This window comes from Lepisosteus oculatus, chromosome 9 (assembly GCF_040954835.1).
Source record: "Lepisosteus oculatus isolate fLepOcu1 chromosome 9, fLepOcu1.hap2, whole genome shotgun sequence".
Lineage (NCBI taxonomy): Eukaryota > Metazoa > Chordata > Actinopteri > Semionotiformes > Lepisosteidae > Lepisosteus > Lepisosteus oculatus.
The window spans coordinates 33,154,969-33,177,211 of record NC_090704.1 but is presented as its reverse complement, the minus strand read 5'-3'; the positions used below and the strand labels follow the sequence as shown (position 1 = coordinate 33,177,211).

Sequence of the window (22,243 nt, the reverse complement as noted above, 5' to 3'; positions counted from 1 at the left end):
GTCAACATCTTCCTAAGCTGTACTGTAATCATTATTGCATGCTTAGCTTTCCACGCTGTATATGTTTATTTTCTGTCACACAGCTTCACTTTGGCTCATTCTGTTTCCCAGTTAAAAACACTTAAGCTGTGTTGATCACTGACTCCTTTCCTGTTTCTGTCCCTGGGGCTCAGTTTACAGGTGAGGATGACCACTAATCCCAGAGCCCATTCTAAACTGACATTGATCCAGCAGTGTCTGAGTATGACATATTGTATCAATGTATAGTGGTGTATTTATTTTTGCCAGTTGTTGAATGAGATGACCCAACAATATGGTTTTCACAAGAATATTTGAGTCATACGGGCAATATGTAAATTACCATTAATATTTATTAAAAGGGGATGGCACAGCGATGCAGTGGTTAGCATTGCTGGCTTGCCGGTTCATACAGTATGTTCTTCCAGTGTTCAGCTGGGTCTCCTCTGGGTTCTCTGGTTCTCTTCATCTGTCCAAAGAGATACTGGTACTGTAGGTTCATTGGCTTCTCGAAACAACTTTTCTTTTGAACTTTATATCTTTTTAACTTATGAACTTTTCTCACCCAGGGCATATCCTGCCTTGTACCTGTTGCTTGCCGGGATAGGCTTCAGCACACAGTAACCTTGTTTTGGATAAATTAAAAATGGATGGATGATTGATTAAAAAGGGTTTATTCAAGCAAGCCCTGACATTCCTTGGAGAGTATAGTCCTGATTTGTGCCCTGTGTTTCTGGGATGGTGTCTGGCTGCTGAGACATTTACCAGGACTAAATGGCTTTCTGGTGGTGTCTGTTATGGATTATGATAAAAAAAACAACACCCCCGGTGCATGAATATATTTTGATTAATTGAGATCTAGTGAGATGCCCTGATTGCTAATTACGTTTTAAAGGGATGTCATTATAAAATTAGCAGAAAATGCAATACATTATACATGTTGCAACATCCACTTCACTAACAATCATCAAAACAGCAGACAAGTTTGTGAGAAGAGGAAACACATGACCTCGGTATGAAGCAGGATGGGTTTTCCTCAGTGTGATGAACTGTTACCAGGGAGTTCCAGGTCAAGCCCTGATTCTGCCCTGGAATCTGTGTCGCTCTGAGAGAGTTAAGAGCCTTTTTGTGCTCCTTTGGGCGAGGCATAAACTGAGTAAGTTACTTTTTGACATGCGTCACAACCATCTGGACCCAAAAAAGTCTCTAGGTACTGTGGTGGTATTCTGAAAAGGAATGTCTCAGTCTCAACAAATGTTGCCCAGGGAAGACTTCCAGGTTCACAAAGTAAAACCTCCAGCAGGCTGTTCCAGCTTTAGAGATTTTTTCTACTTTATAATAATCAATGCTGCAATTTGTTTTGTTGTCCTGTGGAAAAAGCCCTATGATGTCTGTCATCTCCAGAAAGGCAAACAGCTGAAAGGGGGAAAAACATTAAAATAGCATGTGTTCCGACTCAACACTCTGCCTGCGATGTCAGACACCAGAGGTCTGCAAGAAGTTTATTTCTCAGGTCTGATTCAATATTTACAAAACCCAAATTGTTAACTTTCATGGTTTTTAAATGTAAGATACTGAAATGAGTGGAATTTAATTCTAAATTAAGAAGGGCATTAATATAAAGCACAAGATTCGGAAGTGTCGGTCGAAGTGTGTTTGAGCCCGACTTCGGTGCTATTTTTAAAAGCTGTAACCAACAGGAGTTGTAATCAAGTACTCGTGTACTGTAATAATCAGTCCCAGATGGCTGAAGGATGAGTATTTGGTGCCCTCCTCAGGTGATGAGGGGGTACTGCAGTCTTTAGTCTCCGCATTTTTTCTGACAGTGAGTGGCGTGTACTGCTTCTACTGTATAAATAGACCGTTTGCCAGAACAATATTAGAATTTACCATTTAGAAATTAAAGGAATGGTTTAAAGTGAATGTTTGTTCTAAACATGAAACTCAGATTACTGGTTTTCAGAAGAATAGGTTTACATCCTATGGCAAAAGATGATGATGATGATTGGAAATTGAAAATGATGGCAATGATTTATGGACTTAAATGGAATGCAAAGATTACACACATTTTATTTCCAAGAAAACACAAAAAAGAAAATTTCACATTTATGGTATTTTGATTTTAATACAGTATTTATGACCTTGTTGTACAATATATACTGACTATTAATATTACTATTACCTTTTACAGCTGGTTTGGGGGTCTGAGTGTTCAAAATAAAAATATTAATTCTATGATACCAAACAGCAAATAAAATCATTATTAAAATCGTTATTTGCCCTAGTCAGAGCTTTAGAAGCTACTTTGGGAAACAGTGTAAACACCTGATAGAATGTGTATTTTATGATGGAAGTTGTGATTTTTTTTTACTTAACATTTACAGTACTTTACTTAATGTTGCTGGGGCTTTCTAATGCAAGTTTCCTTCTGGATAATAAAGTCCTGGTTCTTCTATGCCAACTTACAAAGGGGTATTTTTTGCCCTGTCACCTCAGGTTTTGCCAGAACAATTCACCTGTGGGACATATTTCTTATAAAAAGTGACTAGCATTTCTGAGCAATAAATTCTGAACAGGCAATAAATTCCTAGGTAAATATTTCTAGCAAAATGGTTGGGTATCTGTCTGGCTATCTATACTAATCCAATCAAAACTCTACTATACTTCCAAAATGTCTGGCATCTCCTTGTTCATCCTGGAAGGGTGTTCTTTCCAAAACATATATACATCTGTGTCACTGGTCAGAGCTAGCTATGCCATGCTGATGTACATTTCTGTGAAAATAAATAGAGGCAACAGAGCTGGCTTTGTGAGCTCACTTTGACTTTACAGACGCAAAATAACAGAATGAAAAATAGTCAGAATAGTTCTGTCTCCTGTTGTACTGTGATTGGACAAAGATGTATTTAAAATTCATACCCATAATTAACTGCAACCTCTGCTCCATAATCCCACTCTAATCTGGATGCTCATTCTAATACTATTTTAGGTTAAATCTAATTCTGGGTTGTGTTTTTTTTCACAGAAAACGCAGCTGAAAATGAGTGGAATTTACATCCGGTCTGTAATTCCTGACTCTCCTGCGGCCATGTGTAAGAAGTTGCACATGGGGGATCGCATTCTGGCTGTCAATGGAGCAAGCCTGGTGGGAATAGACTACAGCATGTGAGTGTTTTGGAAAGGGATTTGGCCGTGTCGATCTCCACCTATTCAGCAGCTAAACAGAAAGAGATAAAGGAAATAATGGGAAAATGTCTTATTTGCTATAGTTAACCTAAAGCCAGTGAATGTATCACTGAACTACTATTTAGAGTTCCTTAATAAACATTTATTTCACATGTGGGGTAAGTTGGAGTAAGATGACCAGATAGCCTGCTTTCACTAGTGCTAGGCAACTGCCTCATGATATTGAACACGGCAATGAGTCTGTCTACTGTACTCCAAGGACATTTTCTGTGCAGTGTTGAAGCTGAGAGAAGCTAGTGACAGCCTTCTCTGTGCCTTTCGCCACTGGAGGCGAGAGCTGCGAATTGATTTATTTATACCTTTCTGTCCCTTTCACTGAAGAGGTAGGGAGCTGATTCGCTCTTCGGGCGACCGGCTGAGATTACTGGTGGCCAAGTCGGAGCTGCGAGGATCGTCATGCATCTCGCCGACAAACTGTTGACCTGCAGGACATTCGTCAACCTGCCTGGCCAGACCCTAACCAGGACGTGCACTTAGAGACTGCGCCGGAACTTCAGATGCAGTGTATGTGTTCTTGTTTTGTGAATTGTTTTATAAACAGGATAGTATTTAAATACAGTGACTGTTACAAAGTGCAAAGCACTTCTCTGGGTCAGGTGGATGTATGTGAAGGATTTTCAAGAATTTAGGTCTTTTTTGTTGTTGTTTGAAGCAGCATTTTGTGTTGTTTTTTTTTTGGAACCCGTTGCTATAGAGTTGCTCTTCAGATTGTTTTTTTTAATCTACTTGCTCAAGACTGAAACAATTTTACAATGTTACAATTCTCAAAAAACAATATGCTGTTTGATACTGGGTGGCTCGGAAAAAATGGCCAAAAATGTGGACGGCTTATTGTTTTTAATTATAATATGTTTAATATACCATCAAGTTATTAGTGCTCGAACACTGTTTTAGCACAGTCAATGACAGACACCTAACAGATAGTCTGTTGTAGATCTGGAATACTTTGGCTCTGTGAAGAGTGTAATCCCAGAATTGCAATTTTGTCTTGATTACAAAATAAAGTTCTAGGTCTTTATTGAAGACAGATGACATTTTTTGGCAGCACAACTGGCAAATTCAGCATCATACAGACCACTGCTCATCCTGGGGATCCACAAGAATTGCAGCTGTCAAGAGTTCAGAACTGAAATAGTGCCTTTGTGCAGAGCGCCGACAGGACAGATTCACCTGTTAGGTGTCTTTCAGCCAACAAGCCTCAGATGTTCTCTGTATCTGTATTCATTACACAACCAAATTCTGTCATTTTGTCATAAATAATCACGGTTTAATATACTTTTATATCTTTACTATGTAAAAATGTAAAAACCCTATCTTAATTTTATAGGGCCAATATTTTATACAGTATAAGCAGAAAAGTCATTTACCGTTTCAGAGTGTAAAATCCTATTATTATGATTTGAATCAGTAGTCAGCCTGACAGATCTGGCGGATGTATCAGACTGATTGAGCTGGAATAGACAAAATGGGTATTTAGTCAGAAGGGCTGCCCTTTTCTCTATGGTTTGAAATGTCTCTTATTAAAAGACGAACATGGGGAAGTATCCGGTGTATCAACCCCTGGGTCCTGATTCATCCTGTACACTCTGTGCTCGGGTCGGACTGAAGTTTGGGTTTTGTCTTTCAAACCTCATCTTTTTCTGTTGTTACCTGTAAGACAGTGTTACTTCATCTGTTTTCATGAAAAATTCTGATTGTGATTTTACAACGTTTATATTGACAATTATTTTGTTATACATTAATTATACTGTATATGATTTGTCTTTTCATTAAACTAAGTAAGAACTGAATAAATGTGTCTGTACCTTTGCAATATAATAAATGCTAAGGTAATGCTGAATACAGGTAAGTGTTTTTCTTTTCCTCATTCTAAAAAATGTCTCTCGTACCAGGGACCAACTCTCTAAGATTCTCCTCACTGGAGGACCGCTTAGGCCACCAATAAAATGATGGAAGAAAAAAAGTATTGATATAACTGTGCCTCTCTGTGTAAATTGATACTGTAAATGATTACAGTAGTCCAATACTTCAGTGGTTTTAACAGTTATATTTTCATAAAATTCACATGATGTTTTAATTCTTCCTCCTGGTTGTATGTTTGATTGTGAGGGTTGTCTTTTAGGTTTTTAGATTAGTGGTTTGTTTAATATTTACATTTAATCTTAGTTTGTTCTTATTTAAACTTTTGTACATTATGTAAATTAATGACAACAATTAAAAATCAGACTTATGACTCTTATCATGAATCATGACTGTATACCCCAAAGAAGAGGACATGCAGGACTTAAGATGATGTAAAACCTAATGACGCCTTAACCCAAAATAATGATCACAGTTTATGATGGAGCAGTCGGCGAACTCCACACTGTAGTCGTAGTAAAGTGTCACTTGTGTGGGTGACTCTGGGGGACCTCCCACAAGGCCAGATTCTTCAAGGGAGATGGCAGGAGAGAGGATGGACTCCTGGGAGTATGTATTATCCTTGAAGATCTTCAGCCTGATGCTTCCAATTCCCACTCGCCCCTGTATTCGATTTATTAGTCCATATACTTTAATGCTGGAAGGAACCACATCTTCGAAATGCCCTGGGTGAGATCGAACACCATCGAAAGCTATGAGTCTGAGATTCAGGAGAAGGAACCTGTGTGAGCCAAAAGACAAAACACATTAGAGGACCTTTCTACACAGCAGTATAAGACAACTTATATAAGACAACAACTTAGACAAGACAACAAGCCATGTGATCTTGTGACTGAAATGAATCAAAAACTGGACAGAACACTTGCCAGCTTTGGCTAACCTCTTGTCTAACCTCTCAGGTACAGTGCAAAGTCCATGTCAGAACTGCAGTCATATGTTGATGGAGCACATGTACCGAGCACCTCTGTGAAGTGCTGGTTCTGTTCTAAAATAATCAAGAATGGTGTTCTGGTTTTAAGAACTGGTTTTAAATGCTCAGTTTCACTCAGTAAAACTGCAGGATGATGATAAAGTGTAGACTGACAGTACATACCAGTACATGTCCTGCATTTATTCTAGCAATGATGTTTTGTGCAGATAGGTACCTCTCTCTGATGGGGGCTGATGGCTTCCAGAGCGCCAGCTGACAAACGGGGCAGCGTTCCAGCGTCTCTCTGGTGATCACCAAGTGGTCGGCTTCTGCACACACGAGTCGTCTTGCTTCTTCTTTTTCATCTTCTTCAGCTATTTTGGTGTCTACCTCATCTTTGACGCCTTCCTCTTCCTTATTGAGTTTCAGATCTGCCAGTCTGAAAAAGAGTGTTAAAGTGATTTTGAATTTGATTCTTGCCATCTTGCAAGCATTGGTCTGAGATGCACTTTTCTTTCATGAAGCAACAAACAAATGACCTGTCTTATATTAAATCAGAAAGATAAAATTTTAAATTCCAGGTAGATAACAGTATTAAATGTTTGATTTTTTAAAACAATATTCAAGTATTGAAAATGTCATTATTCTGTTTTATACACAATAAAGGCCAGTATAAGGACCTGCAGTCCCCCATGTACAAACTGTCCAATTCATTCAGTGCAGTTTGCCCAGAGGATAAATGGGGATTTTCTTCCCTTGTGATGAATGTCTCTATGTTCAAGAGCTTCTCTCTATCTGTGCCCTTCAATACATGGAGTTTACAATTAAAGTCTGAGAGGGATACAGCAGTCCTCAGCTATCCTATTATACTAATTCATGACATCATTTTGCTACAATTTAAAACACTATAAATACTATAGGTGAACCACTTCTCTCCTTTGCATTTGTCTTTTGCATCCTTCCTCCAACCCCCAACTCTACCTGTGCAGCTGCCCCTTGGTCACTCCTATCTCTGCACAGGGGTCCCGGCCTCCCCGCCATGTGGCCGGGAGATAGGTGCTCAGCCAAGTGGGTTAAGTCAAATTTACTCACATTCTTGAAACATTTTTGGATAAGAATACTATTCTGTATTGTTATTCTTCTTGAATAAATATGAAGTTGTTACGTACAGTTGTTTAAAAGAATTTCTTGCATTTATGTGACTCTTCATGACCATAAGCTTTTAAGCCGCTCCTCATGAACTGAGATACTGCCCACACCTGGGTGAAGCACAGCAGCCTCACTATACGGCAGGTCAGGGGAAGCAGGGAGAAACTGCTTCACCAGTTGAATTAAGGAGGTGGAAGTGTGCACATCACTGACATGAACCATAGAAAATTAGCCAGGACACAAGGGTTAACATCCCTGCTCTCCTGAATATGTCATGGGCTCTTTAATAACCCAAGTAGTAAGGACCTTAGATTATTGTCTCAGCTAAAAGATGGCATATCCAACAGTAGTGTTCTCAGTTACATATGGGAGTGTTAAGTTTGGAGATTGTGATCAAGAGGGAAGAGCACCACCTACTGATCCACAAACATCACAACAGCAAACCTGCTGTTCCTTGGTCTCCATTGCCTATACTGACCAGGCCTGTGCTGAATTAATGAGACCTAACAAGATCAGGAGGTGGTAATTCTACTGCTAATTTTGTTTGTTGTGTGTGGCAGCCAAGGTGGTGAAAATGGCTTTTCCTTTTGTTGCTCCCATGGTGCACTGGACTGTGCTCTTTCATTTAAGGCCAAATCCAGTTAACCTCAAAACAGCAGTTTGTGAAATGAATATAAAAAACATTTTGGAACATCACTGGATCCGATTTGTGTGCCTGAGCTTCAGAGAGGAGTCTCTCCCTTACCTGGCCCTTTGCAAGCTGGTGCTTATTTCAAAGTAGTCGATCTTCCCACTGTTATCCTTCTCCAGCAGCCTGGCCAACAGGTGGAGCTGGAACTCCACACAGGGTATCCCCAGGTCCCGCATACCTGACAGGCAAACAGCAGAAACCTGTTCCAGCTGACGAAGCTGAGCAGCCCTTATTAATGTTTGCTGTAGGGTACCATGTGAAGTCTGATATTATATCCTGTTTAAACCATGGTAAAGAACAGTACAACGGAGCTGTGAACCATGCCATAACAACATAAATTGAAGTAAGCCTAAATTTGCAGGGGGGATGGTTTTGAAAATGTAAAATTCAATTAAAAAAAAACTTGCTTTGTAGTCATCTTGGCCTGGTCAGTCCTGGGATGGTAGGACTTGTAAGGAAACCCACCTGTTATTGAAAGTAGTATTGTGGATCACTGGGTGGCACAATTCCCTATGGACTGCAATATCTAATGCAGCCAAGTAATGCCCAGGGACACAGCCCTGCTCGAGCAGTGTTAGGCAGAAGTGTTAACCCTGGGGCCATCTCTGAGTGTGTGTGCTCCAGCTTCCATGGAATCAATGACATGATACCTAACTTCAGGTGCGGTGTCACCCAGTGGGGTGACTTATATGCAAAATGCTTCGGGATCATTTGGGATGAAAAGCACTATACAGTTGTAGGGTTTATTATTATTGTTTATTATTATTATTAGCATTATTGATATAATGGTATCATTAAATATGATAATATTATTAATAATAATATAAGTAATAACTAACATGACACAATCCTTAAAAAGATATCACAAACTGTGTTTTAAGTTTCAGAAATTTAATAATTTGAGGTAAGGAGGATTTGGATAAATTTAGAACCCTGTTTATGAGGATCTGTAATAATTAAACCCCAGACCTAGGCTGCTGGATAGAATGGTTTAATTGTTTATCCCTGCTCTCCTGAATATGTCATGGGCCACCGTATGTGACTGACTAAGGCTGTTTCAGATACAGTATACTTAGCCATATTAATTCTTCTCTTTGTCCAAAATAAGTATCAAAACCATGGACAGAAAGAAACATCTCAGATACAGTTATAAGTCAAAGGTATTGTTTTAGTTATTTACTTTGGAATTGAAAGGATAAAATATTCAAGGATATTGTATTAACTTTCTCTCAGATAAGACTTATTTAGGAATGTGAGTTTGGGAGTTTTCAATGTGAAGAGAACAGGAGAGTGACAGGAGGTGATCGGGGGATGGAGAGTGGTGATTACCCAGCTGGAAGTCCTCAGCACTCAGCAGTCCTGTGCCACTCTTATCGAAACAGCTGAAGAGCTCCACTGCACGCTGGTGGTGCTGCTGCAGCCAGGAGCTCATGCGATCCAGGAACTGCTCATATTCATCCCTCTTGGCCTGCAAATCCTTGCAGGCTCTTTCCAGCCTTGCCTACATGTAAAGTAAACACCTACTGTAAAGCACAATAACTGCATTCATCAGTACCCTTTTTTCTTCTTGTTATTAATTTTCGAATGCTTTATCCAACACAGGGTCACAGGGGAGCTGGAGACTATCCCGGCGAGCAATGGGAGCAAGGCAGGACACACCTTTGTTTTGACCCTGCCTGTCCCTTGCAGGGAACACACAGACACGGACACAGTAGGGCCACTTTTCCCAGATGCCAATTAACCGACCAGACGGTGAGAGGAAAGTGGAACACCTAGCAGAAACCCACATGAACACAGGGAAAACATAAAAACTTCACAGAGATCGCAGGAACCCAGAGCCCTAGTGCTGTGAGTCAACACTGCTAAACACTACGCCACCATGCCTCCCATTATCAGTAGCAGCAGTAATGATAGTATTAGATGTTGTAATATTTTATTTTAACATTACCTAGGAGAGGTATTGAAGAATGAACTGTGCAGCATTGCTTTGGCTGTTTGACTGTGTTTTAAATTAACATGATGCATTGTGTCAGCTTTCAAGACAGCTTTTGGAAATAAAACTTTTATGTGCTTTGTACCCAAAGCTGCTAAATGTCCCATTATTAGACGTTATGTCAGTTTAGTTTTTTTTATACAAAGTCGTTAAAAAAAAAGGTGTTCAGAATATTACCAGTTTCTTTTCCCCTTTAGTAAGTTTGAGCTTCTTTTTCTTCTTATTCTTCACAATTCCCTGGTCACTGGGCTGTCTGAGAGTTGGCCTGCTGAAGCCCTCGGCTGTCTGAGGTTCTTCTACAGCATCCAGAACTGTAGTTCTGGAAAAACAATGCAATGAAACCCGAACAAACACTGATCAACTTACTGTACATTTCACTACTTTTGCACTACACAGAGACAGAGTTTAACAGTGTTACAATGACACAGTATGTACTATATAAAAACTGTACTCTTTCCCAGAGAAAGCAAACCTAACGTTTTCGCATGTATTTTCATGGTGTGTCAGAAATGAAAAAGACTTAATCATAATAGATCATTTATCCACCTTAAAACTGTATACCTTAGCTGTCTCTGGTTCCAATCTGTGTTAAGCTTGGCTGTGAACTGGGTTTGGGTTATAGTCAACCATTAGCTTATTAGCTTAAGTAACAAAACCCTCCCAGGAGCTTAACAGACACTCTTATCATGGGTGACGTATGAAACATTTGTAATATACAGTACATAATGTACCTCCATCCATATTCTAACCACTTCATCCAATTCAGTGTTGCAGGGGAGCTGGAACCTATGCCGACAAGAGACAGGCACAAGACAGGATATACAGTACCCTGGATAGGATTCCAGTCCATCACAGGGCAGACACAAGCACAGACTCTCGCAGCAGGGCCAATCTTCTCAAAAGCCAATTAACCTAAAAGTCTGTTTGTAGATTCTTGAAGGAAACCAGAGCACCCAGAAGAAACCCACATAAACAGAAAGAGAATATTTAAACTGCATGCAAATAGCACCCCAGGAACTAAACCCAGGGCCTCAGTGTAATGAGACAGAAATGCTAACCACTGTGCCAGCCTCAAGATACAATTACTCTTCTTTATTATGTTTGAGAGGAGTGCTGAGTCAGCACACATTGACTACAAAGGTTAATTCCACAAGGTTAGTAGGTTGTGAGGTGAGACTAGTGTTACACTTAGAACAGACAAAGGATGAATATCTCCAATAAGTTGAAAGGGTGATGTCATATCCCCATCTCCAGGTGAAGTCCAGCATGTAAATATTGGATTAGTAGAGAAAACCAATGAGCTATATTAAGATCGATACGGTCAGATTGACTTCCTTCCAAACTGCTACACATCTGACCACATTCACACCCTACACACTTATAAACAAACATGTCCACCAAAAAAACAAAAAAAAATATTTACCTGCATTATTAATTTCAAAAAAGCATGTGACTTAATTTGGCATAGAGGACTGGTTTACAAACTCCTTCAAATGGTGTAAGAGGTAAAGATTACAACGTAATGAAGTCAATGTACTCAGAGAACAAATGCACAGTGAAAATCAGTAACAAAAGGACAGAATTCTTCACTCAGGGTTGTGGTTGTCTGTGAATATTTGAAAGTGTAATATAACCCATTGCCCTATCTGGCAGTGAAGTGTGAAATCCACTCACAGACAAAGATTACACTAAATGGGACAGACACCCCATACAAGTTCTGTGCATGGAGTTTTGTAAAAACATCCTCCGTGTACAGAGAAACACTCCTAACAATGCAATAATACCGAATCAGGACAATAACCATTACAAATCAGCATACAATTGGGAGCAACCAAATATTGGTTACAGCACAGGACAACACAAATCAAAAGCAACCAAATCACAACACAAACCAGACAACACCACCTTACCCACTGGGACACACACACATGAGCACAACATAAACCGGAATACTACAGAACCCTGAACAGACCATACACACTAGCTGAATATCTGACCAGTGTGAGAAACAGACTATGACGAAGGTACAGGCTCAGTGACCACAATCTTGCAATAGAAACTGGGCGACACAGGCAGATCTGACTGAAACAGAGACAGAGATGTACTTTCTACTGCACTGTGAGAAATGTTTTGGGATTCGACAAACATTCTTCCCCAAAATATAATCCCAGAATCAAATACAGCAGCCAGAATCACAACATCTCGTACTGGGATGGGGGGAGGGAACTCGATTGAGCTTGCAGTACAGTACGCGATGTACTGTCAGAGCCTGAGGAACAGTGAACCTGTCACTCAGTAACGTTCTACGTGTTGTACTTAACTTGTACATCATAGGACATTTAGATCGAGTTTACGTAAATGTCCTATGATGTACAGTGGTGTGAAAAAGTATTTGCCCCCTTCCTGATTTCTTATTTTTTTGCATGTTTGTAACACTGAAATGTTTCAGATCATCAAACAAATTGAAATATTAGACAAAGATAACACAAGTAAACGCAGTTTTTAAATGAAGATTTTTATTATTAAGGGGAAAAAAAATCCAAACCTACATGTCCCTGTGTGAAAAAGTGATTGCCCCCCCTGTTAAAACATAAATCAACTGTGGTTTATCACATCTTTGGAAAGCTGAGTTCAATTTCCCTAGCCACACCCAGGCCTGATTACTGCCACACTTGTTCTCAATCAAGAAATCACTAAAATAGGACCTGCCTGACAAAGTGAAGTAGACCAAAAGATCCTCAAAAGTTTTTTTTCCTCAAAAAACATCATGCTGCAATCCAAAGAAATTCAGGAACAAATGAGAAACAGAGTAGATTTATCAGTCTTGAAAAGGTTATAAAGCCATTTCTAAAGCTTTGGGATTCCAGCAAACCACAGTGAGAGCCATTATCCACAAATGGCGAAAACATGGAACAGTGGTGAACCTTCCCAGGAGTGGCCGGCTGACCAAAATTACCCCAAGAGCGCAGCGACGACTCATCCAAGAGGTCACAAAAAACCCCGCAACAACATCCAAAGAACTACAGGCTTCACTTGCCTCAGTTAATATCAGTGTTCATGACTCCACCATAAGAAAGAGACTGGGCAAAAATGGCCTGCATGGCAGAGCTCTAAGACGAAAACCACTGCTGAGCAGGCTCGTCTCAGTTTTGCCAGAAAACATCTTGATGATCCCCAAGACTTTTGGGAAAATACTCTGTGGACTGACGAGACAAAAGTTGAACTTTTTGGAAGGTGTGTGTCCCATTACATCTGGCGTAAAAGTAACACACCATTTCAGAAAAGGAACATCATACCAACAGTAAAATATGGTGGTGGTAGTGTGATGGTCTGGGGCTGTTTTGCTGCTTCAGGACCTGGAAGACTTGCTGTGGTAAATGGAACCATGAATTCTGCTGTCTACCCAAAAATCCTGAAGGAGAATGTCCGGCCATCTGTTCCTGACCTCAGAACTGAAGCGCACTTGGGTTCTGCAGCAGGACAATGATCCAAAACACACCAGCAAGTCCACCTCTGAATGGCTTAAGAAAAACAAAATGAAGACTTTGGAGTGGCCTAGTCAAAGTTCTGACCTGAATCCGATTGAGATGTTGTGGCATGACCTTAAAAAAGCGGTTAAGGCGCAAAAACCCTCCAATGTGGCTGAATTACAACAATTCTCCAAAGATGAGTGGGCTAAAATTCCTCCACAGCGCTGTAAAAGACTTATTGCCAGTTATCACAAACGCTTGACTGCAGTTGTTGCTACTAACGGTGGCCCAACCAGTTATTAGGTTTAGGGGACAATCACTTTTTCACAAAGGACCATGTAGGTTTGGATTTTTTTTCCCCTTAATAATAAAAACCTTCATTTAAAAACTGCATTTTGTGTTTACTTGTGTTATCTATGTCTAATATTTTAATTTGTTTGATGATCTGAAACATTTCAGTGTGACAAACATGCAAAAAAATAAGAAATCAAACACTTTTTCACACCACTGTATTTGTATTATAAATGTCAGTAGGGGTTGTATTGATAGTATATACTTTATATATACTAGTATATATACTAAATAAAATTTGTCTGAATTTGAATGTGAAAAAACAGTTTCTGGGGTCATTGTTGGCAGCTTTCTGTGACTCAGAGGCCATGAGCTGCAAAGCTATTGTGGTAGGAAGAATAATAAAACTTAAATTGCTATTTATTACAATTTACTAGTGAAGCTTATTACCGTATTAAGTAAAAGAGAACGACGTAAATGTTAATTTCATGTAGTCGACACATGACTTATTTACAGTACATGGTATATAATACATTAAAACTACATATAAACATATAAAACTCTTACGTCTTCTGGGATTTTGAAGTCTTTAATTTCTTCGGCATCATTCGTTGTTATATCACCTGTTGACAGGGAGCTTCTAAGATATTGTTCTACTCTGTCTAAACTGTTTTTAAAATGCCAGTGTCGGGGACGCTGCAAGAGCAGATCTCTGTTGATACTCGTCGCTAAGGTAGTAAAATGTATTTCACAGACCCAGCCCACGGCTGCTCTTTATCACCACTTCGATGGAAATTCACAGTTAAAATCAGTGCCAGGAGGAAGATAATGCCTTTTGGTCCTGCCTACTCTTGAATTTCCCTAGGCGTGACGTCTGGAAAACAGCCCAAAAACAGTCAAAACCTAGGGAGGCCTCCCTCCTGTCAGTAGCTGGAGAATTCGCCTACGGACTGGAGCTCTTGCTTTCAGAAGTGATGACGGAAAAAGAGTTATATTCAGTATACAAGGGGGTGTATGTGCCAAAGCTATTGCACCCCACAGAAAGCTTGAAATATGCTGAGGACTTCACGTTTCGTAGCGACGACATAATTATTGTGACTTATCCTAAATCTGGTAAGTTTCAAACATTCTTCATTAAACAGTAGAAAATACACAAAAATTTGCTATAATGGTTTGCTATAATCTAAACATGAGGGACCAGTAATATTTTTTTTTATGTACACGAATGCCCGTTCTAGTGTTGGTAGTGAACTACTGTAGCTAGTACGGCACTATCTATCTGACACTGCTGGAGGCACGTTGATCTCGTTCTGAGTACGATACAAGAGAGTAAACTGTTGTTCTTCCAAGCTGTAATTGAAGATGGCTCCGATTCATGACCAAGAGTTTTCCTGCTTTGCCAAGGAAATTGAGGGAAGTTAAGGGAGTCACCATATTTGAATTAATTTTCCTTCAAGTTAGCATGGAACTGTCCTGAAAGCCCCTTAAGCAGTTGTAGTTTACACATTTTACAACCATGGAAATGACACTTAATTTTACTGCACAGTGAGTGTTGTTTGCTTAGCCTTGTACATTTTCATTGCACTGCTGTTATTAGTTTTGTGGGAAATTCTTCACCAGAAAAGTTGGAGACAGTCTTGTGCAAACTGAGATCAATAAGTACAATAATGCAGTGCCTTAGAACAAACACACTGCAAGGGTTTCTCAGGTTTCATTCACAGTAGAGGCGCAGAAATAAGGTTTTTTTTTCACAATTTGAGTGCTTGTTCTGTTCTTTGATAGGTAATTACAGTACTTCCTGTCATTTTCTTTAATATTCAGCAGAAATTGTTTTTCTTGTTCTGTTGCCTATGTTACTGGGGATTTGTCCGGTCTTTTAATATGCAACAGAAGTTTACTTGTTTGTGGTGTTGCTTGCAGCCTTTGAGGGTTTGTCCAGTTTTATGTTTTGGGGTCTTTGGTAAGGTCTGAGTCAACAGATCTCAGCAAATACTCTAATACCTTCTGTAACAGGCTTGAATACTAATATTGAAGTACTGGATATGTGCAATATCCCACTTCACATTGCTGGGGCCCTGTCAGTGGTTAAATGTGTTAATAAATGCCACAGCAGACTTGTTCCAGTGCTTCTGTTAAACAACGAAAAATTTCGACTGCACATTTCACAAGCTTTCATCAAGATCTCTCAAAAACATCACAGGCTGTAAACTGTCAAAGAAATCAGTACTGTCATCAATGAAAATGGAATATATAGAGAATGATATATATTTTTTCTTGATGAGATGCTCATTAATATTGTTAAATAGCTCTAGAACACTCACTGCTATTGTGCAATCTCACTGACATTAGTGTTAGATAGTTATCTTACTTTGGGTGGGTTTAATTTTGTAATGTAGTTTAATACTGTAATTATTTAAAATGGCAACTTTGTCTTTGCAGATCAAGTATGTGTCAGTCATTTTATACTTGCTAACAAAGCTCAGGGTGTACTTGCTGGAATAATACAACTCAATGAATTTGAAAGACTATTTTTTTCCTGTCTATATCAAATAAAATATTCTAGATGCTTGCATGTCCACATACCTTCACCATCATGATCGTCCACCTCCGGAACACAACTGTACTGTAAATATGGTTTCCATATGAAAGGGCTTGATAAAAAGTGTGGATTGTGGATTGTGAAACTGCTTGGCCTTTTGAGGACCTGTGGGTGATCAGTTTGAGACCGATGATCATGGCTCTGACTGAAGATGTTTTATCCTATTTAGTAATTTAATTTGAAATTCTGTAAACTATAAAGAGGGTTCACAATAACTGAAGCTTCAGATCCACTGAAGGTATAATGTGAATGTGGCTGTTTGTCGCAGGCACTACATGGATGCAGGAGATCCTGCCACTGGTTGTGAGTGAGGGGGACTTCACGGTCGTGCAGTCCGTTCCCAACTGGGACCGCGTGCCATGGCTGGAGGAGCATCGCGCCATGGTCCTGAACCTGGAGAACAGGCCCTCACCACGCATGTTTGCCACCCACTTCCACTACAGTATGATGCCCCAGTCCTACTTCCAGAACAAGCCTAAGGTACAGTAGGAGACCTTCAGACACTGCCATGCTGCTGCTGCAAGTGTAGATGCAACCTAGGATTTATCTACTCTGGAAAAAAATTAAAATGTCTCTGTGTTATGGGACAAAGAAATTAAATTGCAATGACTGCAACTCACAACCGGAAACCCACTGAAGCTGAGCAGGTGTGAGCCTGGCCAGTAACTGGATGGGAGACCTCCTGGGAAAAATTAAGGTTGCTGCTGGAAGAGATGTTAGTGGGGCCAGCAGGGGGAGCTCACCCTGTTGTGTATGTGGGTCCTAATGCCCCAGTATAGTGATGGGGACACAATACTGTAAAAAGGCACCATCCTTTGGATGAGACATTAAACTGAGGTCCTGACACTCTGTGGTCATTAAAAATTCCAGGGTGTCTCTTGAAAAGAGTAGGGGTGTAACCCTGGTGTCCTGCCCAAATTTCCCATTGGCCATTTACGCATCATGGCCTCCTAATAATCCCTAATAATTATTTTAATAATCCCTAATAATTGGCTCTGTTATCCTTCCCACTGATAGCTGGTGTGCGGTGAACATACAGTGTGTGATATGCTGCCATTGTGGTGGTGAAGGGGAGTCCCCATTACCTGTAAAGCTCTTTGAGTGGAGTGTCCAGCATAGATAAAGCAAAGCACTATATACTGTAAGTCTAAACAATTGGTTTATCTGGTTTAAATTAAAGTCCAGATTAGGAACAGACACTCCTCTTTGTGTTAAAGATTTTGTGTTTGTGTGCTCTAGATGGTTGTGTTCAAGTGGTAGAAATAATTTCACTCATGATTGGGTAGGCTAGGCAGCTGAAGTGTCAAGAAAGATACATAAAAAGAATACTCTACATTTCAATGTAACTTCAGGGAAGGTCTGTAAGGAGCACAACAATAGCACTGTGTGTATCCATAATCCCTAAATAAAACTGTATTGAATTCACAGCTAAGAGACTAAAGTTGGTAAAGTCTAAATCCACTGCTTTGTTTAGACAGAACAACAGACAAAAGTTATCAAAGAAAACCTAACCTCTTCTTTTACAAATCCAGGTTATTTATGTCATGAGAAACCCAAAGGATGTCTTTACTTCTTCCTACCACTATTATGGAATGGCATCTTATCTGGTGAAACCAGGGACTTGGGATGAGTTCCTCACAAAATTCCTGGATGGAAAAGGTACAATCCATTTATAAAAAGATAGTCCAGTGAACACAGAAATACAAATGTCACACATTAGAAAGGAACTAATACTAAACAATAATGGTGATGAAGTAAAACTGGGACTTTTTAATTCAGGCTTAACATACAGTATAAGAGATAAAAGAATCTAGAGAGTCAGTAAAAGTACAAGCTCCATGTTGGAGCTGTGAATGCTTTGGGGGTGGAAATAGGAATCCAACTGTATTGCAGGCTGATCTGTTTCAGGTCTTCAGTGCTGCAGGTACTGCTATTCACCTGCACTGTTTTGGAAGATGTGTAAAGCAACAGTGATGCCATCATTATGGCAGTATATGTAATGTATTTAATTAATATACTGTAGCACTTTACTGCTCCATGCATAGTTTCCATTTTTGGGGCAGTATAGACTGTGGTTATAGTCATTAGAGTTTTAAAATATAGGGAGAAGTCTTCCTTTCCTAGCCATGTGCTATAGTATGTAAAAGGCATGCAATATTTTCCAAAGGTACTGTATTTTGCTTAAAGGCAATCTGTTGTTACAGTCTGTTCTCGTTGGTACAACCAGTTCCTACATCTACAGTATAAGTGATATCTAAAGAGTGCAGGGTCCATTGTGAAGGCTAATGTTGTGCATGAATGTTACATCAAGGTAATTGCATCATCTGGCTGGGTTCAAAGAACATGGTGTTGGTTAATTATTTATTATTTACTTATGCTTTTTGTAATATAACATTTAATGATACAACTCTAATAAGAGCGACACAATTAACATTTCGGTGCAGCATGTACTGTACCACATTCTATTTACAACTTATAGCATGAAACTAACAGTGTGTAAAACTACAACAATTAATGCTGGCATTCCCCTAGGGGTTAACATGTGACAGTCTCAACCTGGTCCAACCATTTTCATTATGCTCAGGTACAAATGTCTCCCAGCAGATTTAACAGGTGTATTTGAGTCCTCCAAAAATTCAAAAAGAGACATGATTCTTCACACAAAGAAAAATAACTATGAAATGGAGAAAAATATAACTTTTAAACAATTAAACATTAAACTAGACCCAAAATGATATTCATTAAGATGTCAGTAATCAGTTTAAGATGCCAGTATTATACAGTATAACAATGAACAGAAAAATAAATGTTGAGCTGATCAACTGAATGATGTTGCACTTATTTTAAAGTTTTAGTTTAATATACAGTTTTTTAGTTTAATAATATGAATCCCTAAGTGACCCTTGATGCCACTGTTCTCTTCCCTCTTTCAGTGATGTTTGGCTCATGGTTTGATCATGTGAAAGGATGGCTTAATGCAGAAGCCAAGGACCGCATATTGTACATGACATATGAGGAAATGATTTGGGTATGTCACCAGTTTTACAATATATGCTCAAGAATGGACACAATAATTAATCGCAGTAGGATATACATGTAGAAAATAAATCATAGGTTATGTTTTAATTCCTTAAGATATGACCAATTTTAAATTATTTACCCTCCGAAATTGGAATTGGTTCTTGTTTAAACCTGGGCATAGAGGTTCAGCTCCAACAGTGTGCAGGCAGCTCCTGCCACAGATGATTGTTCATCTTTCAGCACACTGTGAGCTGCATTTGGCCAAACAGCAGATGTAGTGCCAGTTGGTGGAGCAGTGAGTCTTTCACTGATGGCACTGCAAAAACACAGAAGAGAACAAATCAAAGAATGTTTCACCAAAACTTTTCTTTGTGAAAATTATGCAGTGACACTGTCAAACACATGTCTTCCCTTGGAGAATCACAGTTGACTAATGCCACGTTGTAACAGTACATTTGTGTATACTGCATTTCTACTCAGATTTCAGTTAAATGCCAACTGACACCTTTTCTGTGGTCTGGTCTTCACAGGATCTGAAGGACTCTGTTTCCAAAATCTCTGATTTCGTTGGAAAATCCCTGAGCACTGAGCTGATTGAGAAGATAGCTGATCACTGCACGTTCAAGAACATGAAGCAGAACAAGATGTCAAATTACTCTCTTGTTCCAGAAGAGTTCATGAATCAGAAAAAATCGGAGTTTCTCAGAAAAGGTAACCTGAGCTTTGAGACTCATCAGGAGAAAATTCTGTCACATACAGTAGTACTGTACATGGTTATGTTACAATATCTTTCCTTAGTACATGGACCTAAATTCCAAATTACTCCACAGTAGAATTATATTAACCTCACTCAATATCCTTTCTCTCATCAATACATATATCAGAGATCTTAGATCTTCTATAAAAGATTTAAAGGATTCTAAAGGTTTCAGTTTTTCCTTTTGTGCTCGAATCTCTAATTTCTTTTTGTGCATGCACCACTGGTAGAACTTGAAAGATAAATGGCCTGTTTGATGGCCATGTCTGGCCCTTATACATGAAACATAAAAACAAGTTTTTATAACATAAAAACAAGGTCTCAGAGATGGTTTCACACAGCCTAGGACTGATCTTAGGCTTCCTAATGTTTAGATAAGATTGAATCAGCCTAAGGCTAATCAGACTCTGTAACTCCAGTCCTGAAGAGCCACAATTTGTGTTCCATCTGAGCACAGAATGAACTTAAGTAAATCCATTATTTGCTTAATAAGGAGGAGTTGACATGCTAGATCTTGCTAGATCCTGGTCCCAGAATAAGATAAGACTGTTATGATGGTTTCACTTCCCTGGTACCCAATGTCATTCGAATTCTGTACAATGGGAGGCTGGTTTTGGTGTGCTGGGCTTGTCCACTCAACAAGCAGTTCAAAGGTAACAACTGTCAGTGCTCCTAAACAAAACTGAATAATGCTTGTTTCTTTCTCAGGGATATGTGGCGATTGGAAGAACTATTTCACAGTGGCCCAAGCAGAGCTGTTTGACTTTGTGTACAAGGACAAGATGAAGGATGTCAATTTCAAGTTTATGTGGGATGAAAATAATAACTGATTCCAGTGAACAGAAGCTTGTTGGCAATCCACACTTTAGCTGTTGTAATATAAAGTATTATTTCCTACTAACCTGTTTAATATATATCTAATATAATACTCCATTCTGCATGTCTATTATACCTAAACCCAAGTAATATATTCTTTCCATTTGTTCACATTACACATTACATTACAGTACATGGTGTATTATGACCCACAAGCTGAATTGGAGCTATTCCCAATAAAGGACGTCTTCTACAGAGTGACACTTAAATATTAAGAGACCTCAATACTGGACAAAGAGGAAATACATTCTTTAGGGCACAGAGTAAGAAAACCGAATGACATTTCTGGACTGTCTGTGAACCGTATGTGAATTTGTGAATGTGAATTCACAATAATTGTAATTCAGCTGTAACTTGTTTGTTATTACACCTGCAAACTGCTCAGCTGTTCTATTCCATTAATGTACATTGGAATCACATGAGAGCTTGACTTCATTGTGTCCTAAAGGTCAGTTTACAAACACAGATAAGGTGCATGTGACAAATTTTCATTATTCTTTACCTGTCACCGTAAATGTAATGAATGTCTTTTTTAAACCAGAAAGCTTATATGATATCGTAGTGTACTGTATGCCACTTGTTTTGTGTTTAATTTTCATAATCAAAAGAAAAGTAAAAAAATATTCATTAATTAAGGTAGTCCTCTACATGCCATATTACAAATGCCTGTAATTAGAATATGTTTACAAATTAAATATAACATGTTATTTCAATTAGGACATTTAAGTTTTGCATGTATTCATCCTATATATATGTTACTGTATATTCCATATTCATAACAAATTAGTATGTTGCTCATTAAAACCTGGCAGATTAAATTTCAAGTAGGGAAGTGCTGAGTGTTACATGCTGCAAAATGTAGATGATAAATTAAAAATGGGAAGCCCTGGGCTTTTTACTTCTGTAAAAAACATGAAAGTGATTAGTCTAGGCACTGTAAGAGGGGAGAAATAAATAAAATGTCTTTATATACATGGTTAAAAGCTTAGAATGTTAATGAAGTGAAGTTGTGCCATTTTTTTATTAAAAGATCACACTGGAACACCCCATTTAGAATATTGTGTACACGTTCGGTCGTCCTTTTGCAAAGAAAAAGGTATTGTGGACCTGGTTCGGATAAGAGCAACATGTACAGTACGTAATGGTACAATAAAAAGTCGTAAACCGAACGGCTAAAAGAACCGAATCTTTTGTTTTGAATGCAAAAATATTCTGACTCCAAGAGGAGTTGACAAACTCAACCCAACCCAACTTTTTCGTTCCGGGACAGACAGCTACGCCTCGGCCTTCCGTGCACCCTAC

The 22,243-nt window shown here is 39.0% G+C and overlaps 3 protein-coding genes across 7 annotated transcripts in view; 2 read left to right on the top strand and 1 right to left on the bottom strand.

The window, feature by feature from the left end:
- The window catches only part of radil2b (Ras association and DIL domains 2b), a 64,932-nt gene extending 55,586 nt beyond the window's left edge, over positions 1-9,346 (top strand). The window contains exons 15-17 of one of the 5 annotated variants that reach the window (XR_001479434.2): positions 3,044-3,183; positions 3,586-3,768; positions 9,168-9,346. Coding sequence is in view for 1 of the 5 variants with exons in the window: in XM_015356175.2 (XP_015211661.2) it covers positions 3,044-3,183; positions 3,586-3,685 (240 nt within the window). In the remaining 4 variants the exon portion in view is untranslated. Of the gene's footprint in view, positions 1-3,043; positions 3,184-3,585; positions 5,059-6,321; positions 6,412-9,167 lie in introns of those variants that run through there. The other 4 variants (XR_001479433.2, XR_001479432.2, XR_001479431.2 and 1 more) reach the window with 4 other exon arrangements.
- On the bottom strand, positions 5,158-14,437 carry LOC107078497 (uncharacterized). Its single transcript, XM_015356177.2, has 6 exons — positions 14,256-14,437; positions 10,105-10,246; positions 9,264-9,435; positions 7,989-8,112; positions 6,330-6,533; positions 5,158-5,905 (listed from the first exon to the last, which is right to left on the bottom strand). Exons 1-6 carry the CDS (start codon positions 14,294-14,296, stop codon positions 5,566-5,568), a joined length of 1,023 nt encoding a protein of 340 aa, XP_015211663.1. The 5' UTR covers positions 14,297-14,437; the 3' UTR covers positions 5,158-5,565.
- A 67-nt stretch (positions 14,438-14,504) lies between these two features.
- On the top strand, positions 14,505-22,127 carry sult2st2 (sulfotransferase family 2, cytosolic sulfotransferase 2). The gene is made up of 6 exons (XM_006635314.3): positions 14,505-14,801; positions 16,556-16,767; positions 17,820-17,946; positions 19,221-19,315; positions 19,839-20,019; positions 20,774-22,127. Exons 1-6 carry the CDS (start codon positions 14,663-14,665, stop codon positions 20,893-20,895), a joined length of 876 nt encoding a protein of 291 aa, XP_006635377.1. The 5' UTR covers positions 14,505-14,662; the 3' UTR covers positions 20,896-22,127.
- Positions 22,128-22,243: the final 116 nt, after the last annotated feature.

Coding starts and splice junctions, on each gene's coding strand:
- sult2st2 (XM_006635314.3), top strand. CDS start 14,663: ATGACGGAAAAAGAGTTATATTCAGTATACAAGGGGGTGTATGTGCCA. Junction 17,947..19,220: donor AAAATTCCTGGATGGAAAAG/GTACAATCCATT, acceptor TCCCTCTTTCAG/TGATGTTTGGCTCATGGTTT. Junction 20,020..20,773: donor ATCGGAGTTTCTCAGAAAAG/GTAACCTGAGCT, acceptor TTTCTTTCTCAG/GGATATGTGGCGATTGGAAG.
- LOC107078497 (XM_015356177.2), bottom strand. CDS start 14,296: ATGATGCCGAAGAAATTAAAGACTTCAAAATCCCAGAAGAC. Junction 8,113..9,263: donor TGCTGAGGACTTCCAGCTGG/GTAATCACCACT, acceptor TTTGCCTGTCAG/GTATGCGGGACCTGGGGATA. Junction 6,534..7,988: donor ACCAGCTTGCAAAGGGCCAG/GTAAGGGAGAGA, acceptor ACTCTTTTTCAG/ACTGGCAGATCTGAAACTCA.